The 8,241-nt window shown below is 36.1% G+C and overlaps 1 protein-coding gene across 3 annotated transcripts in view; it reads left to right on the top strand.

The window, feature by feature from the left end:
• The window catches only part of LOC106876256 (centlein-like), a 367,586-nt gene that overhangs the window by 169,859 nt on the left and 189,486 nt on the right, over positions 1–8,241 (top strand). For all 3 annotated transcript variants that reach the window (XM_014924756.2, XM_014924749.2, XM_052977284.1), the window contains 2 exons: positions 1,785–1,864; positions 6,705–6,793. In XM_014924756.2, the coding sequence (XP_014780242.1) occupies positions 1,785–1,864; positions 6,705–6,793 (169 nt within the window). The remainder of the gene's footprint in view (positions 1–1,784; positions 1,865–6,704; positions 6,794–8,241) is intronic.

Raw genomic sequence — 8,241 nt, 5'->3', positions numbered from 1 at the left:
CTATCTCTCTCTCTCTCTCACTTGCTCTCTGTTCTCTCTCTTTCTTGCTTCCTGTTCTCTCTCTCTCCCTCTCTCTCTCTTGCACCCTGTTCTCTCTCTCTCGTGTGTGTTTGTACATACATATATATATATATATATATATATATATATATATACACACATACAGTCAAGGATGCATGTACACATGACAAAAATAACTATACATCAATGTGTATGCCTTTTGTTTTGTTATACATTTGTATGTGTTTTATGTTAAAAGTTTTGTTTTGCTTTTTTTTTTGTCTAATGGTGAAGAAGAGGTCAAGGAAGGAACCATGGAATTTGTTGCCCTCCCTCCTCCATCCTACTGCTGTGACAGTAGAAGTGTTAAATAAGAAATCGCAAATTTTCTGAAACTAGATCAGTCACGTGTGTGTATACATACATATCTTGACTATTGAGGTGATGGTGCGCAAGCAACGGCTACGTTGGACTGGACACCTTAGAATGAAGGATAGCAGGATTCCTAAGCAGATACTCTATGGAGAACTTGTGAATGGAAAGAGACTCCAACAGAAACCAAGTCTGCGATTTAAGGACTGTGTCAAGTCCTCATTAAAGTTCTGTGATATGCAGGACACTGACTGGGAGAACAATGCCTGTCATCGCCACAGATGGAGGAAGCAGGTTAAGGAGGGGATCAACACTTTTGAGATAGCACGTATCCAGCATGAAGAACTTAAGCGAGCTGCGCGAAAGCGCACGGCTCTTATAGTGAATGGGGAAAGCTTAATCTGCAATGTTTGCAGTCGTGTATGCTTGTCAAGTGCAGGGCTCATTAGCCACCAACGGAGCTGCAAATGCAAAATATAAGTTAGTCCTAGAGCGCACAATGTTCCTGAAGGTCGGCAATGGTCTTCCTCAGTCACGAGTGGACGGCCATCATCATGTATGTATGTATGTATGTATGTATGCATGCAGTAAAATAAGGATTCAGGTAGAATCAGGTACTTGAAAAGATATGCACCTGGTAGGGTTGAATAAACCCGTGGTTTCAGCCTATGGTTTGTGAGTATCAAATAGGATATTCTGGTTGTGTACACAAAGAAAACCAACCCTATGAGTATTTGCAGTTTTTGATAATGGAGGTAATGTTCTCATTCTTTTATTAAAAAGATGCGTAAGAAACAGCTTTAATGAGCTGACAATTATTCATCATATGTTATTATTCATTTGGTTATATATATATATATATATGTGTATGTATGTATACATATATATATATATGTATGTATGTATGCATGCATGCATGCATGTATGTATGTGTAAATGTATGTATGTATATGTATGTGTATATATATATATATGTATATATATATGTGTGTGTGTGTGTGTATGTATATGTGGGTGTTTGTGTATATATGTATATATATATGTGTGTGTGTATATATGTATATGTGTGTTTGTGTGTATATATATATATATATATATATATATATATGATCTCAGCACAAGGAGATGCGTAGAATAACAGGAAAACACACACAAAATAGACACAGACAGGCTCAATCCCCTCATCAGTTATAAACCAAATACCTCTGGAATTTCAACACCTATGATAATAGTCTTCAATTTGGCAGCATCAGCAATAAAAAGTTATTGGTCTAAAAAGGAGCAGACATTAAAAGCATACAAGTGAAAAAAATGAGATGAGTACAGTAAACAAGAGCAGAAGTTTCTAGACTGGACAGTAAACAAAGGTGATTTGTGAGGAGAACTTGATGACTTTTTTATTCTCCTTACAGACTATGAACACCTTCTTCGGTTGAAAGATGATGGTCAGAAGACAGAGATGGAAGCAGAATTGAAACTTTTAAGGAGTGAGGTAACTGGGAAATTTTAAAGTCTCTTGAAGCATTCTTTTGTATATTACCCTTACACATATACCCTTACACACACATACATGCACACATACCCTTACACACATATACATGCTTTCATTCACATACTCACTCACAGAGCTACCAGATATATGCGTTCGTGTACAGATGTCTTAGTTTATCAAGTTAAATATATGGTAAACAAAATACTTACTTATGGTATCTCATATAGAATAAGTCCATTCAACTTTGTAATTCTATAGTATTTATCATTTTATATCTATAGAAGGCATGTAGCTCAGAAATGATATGATTACAATTTTCCAAGCTATTACTCTCATCTTTAGAGTATATATTGTATATTTTTACAGCTTTTTTACATCTACATTATCCTCATTATCATTTAATGTCTGTTTTTTATGCTGACATGGGTTGGACTCTTTGACAGGAACTGGCTAAACAGAAGACTGCACCAGGCTTCACTGTCTGTTTTGGCAAGGTTTTTTATGGTTGGATGCCCTTCTTAACACCAACCACCATACAGAGTGGACTGAGTGCCTTTTATGTGGCACCAGCACCAACGGGGTCTATTTTGGCATGGTTTTTACAGCTGGATGGCCTTCCAAACACCAACCATTTTACATTGTGAACTAAATGCTTTTTACATGCCACCAGCAGTGTTTCATTAAATTTGATCACTGGTCACGATTCTTGGTTATGGATGTATGTAGTCCCTGTCTTGATTTGAACTGAGAGCATTTATTTCTAAAGAACAATAACATTGTTATTTACAAGTTTTCTCATAATCAGTCTGATCAAAGCATAACATCAGGGCCGTCTCAAGTTACCAGCAACTTGGGCATTTGCCCGGGGTGCCCAAGTGCTAGGAGGTACCAAGGGGGAGTTTGACAAAGATGAGGAAATTTCATGACTGTCAGCTTGTACACACCAAAGTTCAGCTTGCCTGGGGCGCCAGTAACCCTAGGGCCGGCCCTACATAACATAGATGTAAATATTGTAAGAATACAATTTAAAGAAAGGGTTAATAATCAGGAAAACTACGTAGTCTCATTGAGAATTATTTCAGGTATTTAAATAATTACAAACATGGGTACCATAATACTTTTGGCACCATCTTGTCTCTTGTTCTATGATGTAATTTTTTTTGTTTTAAAGTGATAATTTTACATTAGTTTATGTTCTAAACACTATCTTAATCCTTTCTGCAATAGGCACAAAGCCTAAAATTTTAGGGATGAGGCTAGTTAATTTCATTGACCCCAATGCTTGAGTGGTACTTAATTTATTGATTCTGAAAGGATGAAAGGTAATGTTGACCTCAGTGAAATCTGAGATGGATGAAATGTCACTAAGCATTTCGTCAGGTGTGCTAATGTTTTTGCCAACAAGGTTGCCTTTTTTTAAAAAAAAAGATATGCACAAACGTAGCCATGCCAGGGGGGTCAAGCACAAACACATTGACATACTTAAACATACACACACACACACACACATATTCAACAGGCTTCGACACAGTTTTCACCTACCAAATTCACTCACAAGGCATGGGTCTGCCTGGGGGTTATAGTGGAAGACATCTTCCCAAGGTGCCATGCAGTGGAACTGAACTCAGAACCACGTGATTGCATCTCTCTCCAAAACTTCATTTAATGTCTTTTCAAACTTAAGATAGTTGGACTTATCTATAAAATATAGGTTTCAGTTCCCTGAATTTGAGAGCCACTGCTTTTGGCCATTCTTTGTAGCATAGTTCAGAAATACTGGCAGTGGGTGTAGTTTTTAAAATATATATAAAATTAAAAAAGAAGCAAGTCAAATTTGCATTATCATGTTAGAGATGTAAATGGAAATGATAAACGTATCTGAAACTTGATCTTGTGATATATGAGATCAGCTTATACCATTTTAAATGTTGAAAGAGAAACTATTTTGACAAATAACCATGTAATAAATTAAAATATTTATACCCCAGGAATATAAATTTTTCACGTTTCTTTTTATGAATCTTTTCAAACTAAAACATTCTTGTGCCATGTATCCTTTTACGTGTTTCTTTTTCTTGTCTTGCTTTTGTTGTTTTCACACACACACACACACACATGATATAGTTGTCAAATCCCCTGTGTTCAGTTGGATCATAGGTAGGAGGCTGAGAGAGTGTCGTTTCTGCCTGCAACTACATGGGCACCTAAATACAGTTAACAAAAGCATGGTACTTACCATTCAGTTATACTGCTTGGAAGTGATGACCATGGTTTTCTACACACACACACGTGCTGGTAACACATAAAAGGCACCTGTGCCGGTGACACACAAAAAACACCCACTGCACTCTATGGAGTGATGGGCATTAGGAAGGGCAGCCAACCAAAGAAACCAAGCCGAATCAAACTGGAGCCTGGTACAGCTTATCAGCTCCAGTCAGACTGTCTTACCCATGTCAGCATGGAAAATGGTTGCTAAATGATGATGATGAATCACACACATACTCACATGCACATATAGACACACACACACACACACACACAATACTCACACACACACATCAAGGAATGAATGACAAAAGAACAGGAGTTACATAATTACCTCCATTAGTTTACAGCTGTTTCTGCTATAAGGAACAGTGCAGTCAGAGCTGATTGCTTGTATAACATCTTATAGTTTTCTTGGAGCCATTAAAATGAAGTGTATGTTCATTTGGGAAGCACTTAGTTCTGAGTGCTCAGTTTCTTATAGCAAAAATGACAGTTTTAATCCTTTAGCATTTAAATCTTCCATATCCAGCCCAAATATTCTAACTGTTTTATGTTCAAACTGGCTAGATTTGGCTTATCACAGCTATCCTTAGATATATAATCACATCACCGGAATCCTGATGCTATAAGAGAACACAGGATTAATTCAAAACAATGCAAATATATAAGCATTACATTTGATAAAGTAATCTAAATGCAAGCCCATTTTATTTCACCCACAGGCTGATATGCTTTTATGTACAAAATACGGTAAAATTTTTCAGTTATAAAATTTACACAATACTCATATACCTATTTGCGACATAGGTTGCATTTCCAGTACAGCTTAAAACAGTTAGACTCGAACAGAAATTCGTCCGGTAATTGCCATTTGAATGGAAATTTTGTTTTCACTATAAAACACATATTGCTAGGATTGTTCCACCCCCTTGAAACCCAACTACACTCTAGCTGAGAAATACAGAACACCTCATAAGTAATGTAAACATCCAAAATTTAGTGGCTGCATTAATGAAGGTGTTACGCGTTAATTTAATGTGTTAAACTTATCTTTATTAATATATATCGAATTATACAAAGATAGATATCTACAAGATCTACACAGATATAAGAGTTAGAACTTGTGATCTGCCCATGGACCTTTTTTTTTTTTTTTTTTGTAAATTTTTGCCCACCGCACTAAAAAGTTTCTCCACCCCTAAGTTAAGCTGATGTAGGGGATTACCAAAATTCTGTTCTTTTGTCATTCTTCAATTGATATTATACTGTGTACTCTTCTAATGCTTTACTCTAAAGCATAATTATACTGAGTTCTAATAACTGGTTATTAATACTACTATGCTTAAATGAAATCATGAAATATATATGTTTGTAAGTGTGTGTATAAACACATCTTCATAAAATAACACCAATGCCTCATATGTCATCTGAGTGAATGTAATATGCAGCAACTGTCCAGGTGCTTGTCTTATGTGTGTGTGTGTGTGTGTAAGCACATCCTAAATTAACACAATGCCTGAGTGAATGCAGTTGGCAGTAAGAAGCTCATGCTATATGTCTTTGTGTTTGTGTGTGAAGATACATGGCTTAGTGGCTAGAGATATTTGGCTCATAATCATAAGGTCATGTGTTTGATTCCCTGTGGTGTATTGTGTCCTTGAGCAAGACACTTTATTTCACATTGCTCCAGTCCACTCAGCTGGCAAAAATGAGTTGTACCTGTATTTCAAAGGGCCGGTCTTGTCACATTGTATCATACTGAATCTCCATGAGAACTATATGAAGGATTTGTGTGTTTGTAGAGTGCCCAGCCACTTGCATGTTAATTTCATGAGCAGGTTGTTCTGTTGATCAGCTCAACAGGAGCCCTCATCATAGCAACCACAAGTCCCACCGATACACCATTTTCACTTTTATAAATGTAGTGAACTCCCTCCAACATCGCTTGACAACCGATGCTGGTGTGTTTACATCCCCCGTAACTTAGCGGTTCGGCAAAAGAGACCGATAGAATAAGTACTAGGCTTACAAAGATTAAGTCCTGGGGTCGATTTGCGCGACTAAAGGCGGTGCTCCAGCATGGCTGCAGTCAAATGACTGAAACAAGTAAAAGAGTAAAGAGTAAGAGAGAGACTTATTGGAAACATGTAATCAATGAGGCTATTCTTCAGAAAATGCATCATATACATCAGTCCAACAAATAAATAAACCCTCATTTAGTTATATTAAAACCTAGCTCATTATGTGACACTATAACCACACAAATCTGGTTATGACACTTTAGATGGTCATTCAGACATTGGTAAATAGAGAAAAGAGAATTTTTGACATTTGTCCAAAGCAATGGAAATTGATCTTCAAAGAAGTCAGTGATTGGGAGGAATAGCAGTAATATGTCTGAGATTTGTCCAAGCAACGTAAACATGGAGGAGAAAAAAAGAGAGACATTAAACTGTCAGTGATGAGGATCGCTTTGTTTTGATATTTATTAGTGTTACTAATGTTGCTTTTTATGTTCTTGTTGTTGTTATTGGTGGTGTGTTTATTTTGTTTTGTTTTTTGCCAACAGAGGAGTGCTAACCAAGCCAAAACAGAGAAACTAGAAAAAGAACTGAAGTCATTCCATGCTGTTAGAAATTCCCTTTTGGCTGAAAGACGGTAAAAACCTTTAGTTTTACATTTATCTGTATTACAAATATTCCTTGTTTTGTTTCATTTGTTTTCTTTTGTTTTTATTTTTTATTTTTGTTTTTACTTTGCTACAAAACAGGAAATTCAATACTTTAGTTTTGGTTTTTTACGATGTCAATCTATGTTAGTTTTAGAACTTCAAGAGACCATAATATCTGTAAGTATTTGTGTGGGTAAAAGTGATCCCGCATATACTCACTCTCTTACAAACACACACACTCATTCATACACGTGCACACATTCACTCACATGCACACACATACACATGCAAAAGAGTTTTTAACTAAATCAGAACATGTAGATAACAATCCTTGTTTAACATCTACATCAAATTAAGTTAGACATTTCTATTAAATCACATACATCATATAAATTCAACACTACTTATTTTGAGCCTGTTAAGGAGCCTTTAATTTGTGGTTCAGCTGCTAGAAATTGCAGCTAAATCACCCTCAACTCATACAGTTTTCTTAAAACTGGATAAGAGATTTCTCAATGTTCTTAAAATGGCATCAATGATTTCTAAAATCTAATTTAACCATTTCCTCAGAATTCTTCCTTTCACATACTTTCATTGTTGGTACTTGTACCCCAGCTATATGTTGCAATGTGTTTCTCTTTTAATGAGGGCCTTACTTCTTACTTGAACATCATAGAGGGTCAGTATTTTCTTATCCTAAATAGGATACCTAACTTTTGAGATACTATTTGCACAATCATTTACATGTGCGATTATCATAAGAAATCATCATAGATTGTGGCTTTAGTAATTCGGGTGGTTTGCACTTAGTGTTTTCCATGTGTAGAAATAGTATGGTAGAAGAGTTTGCTCTGTGTAAGAGCTATACGGCATCCGGCCCTAACCATAGGTGATTTTTTAAAACTTTGCATTAAAATTACATGCACATACAAACATGCATGCACACACACAAACACATGCACACACACACACACACTCACACACACACACAAAAGGAAACTCATTCTCTACAGCAGAAATGTTAAGATTGTTCTCCCTTATGAAGAGGATTGACCTGCAAGAATCCTGTGCTGGTGCCACATACAAAGTACACATGCCGGTGCCACGTTAAAAGCAACCAGCACACACTGTAAAGTGATTGGCATTAGGAAGGGCATTCAGCCATAGAAACCAAGCCATATCAGACTGGAACCTGGTGCAGCTTTCTGACCCACCAGCTCTGGTCAAACTGTTCAACCTATACCAGCATGGAATACAGATGTTAAAGGAGGATGATTATATATATATATATGTATATAATTTATATAAGGGCATTAAATTAAATTAAATATATTTATAGGGATTGATGATGGTTTTTTTTCCCTTATGAGGTTTTTTCACGCTAACTACTTGATAAATTCTTATAAAGACTTTATCCTATTATTGAATGATATAT

Source organism: Octopus bimaculoides, chromosome 2, assembly GCF_001194135.2.
Source record: "Octopus bimaculoides isolate UCB-OBI-ISO-001 chromosome 2, ASM119413v2, whole genome shotgun sequence".
Taxonomy (NCBI): domain Eukaryota; kingdom Metazoa; phylum Mollusca; class Cephalopoda; order Octopoda; family Octopodidae; genus Octopus; species Octopus bimaculoides.
The sequence above is the reverse complement of the archived record's forward strand: the minus strand, read 5'-3'. Positions and strand labels throughout refer to the sequence as shown.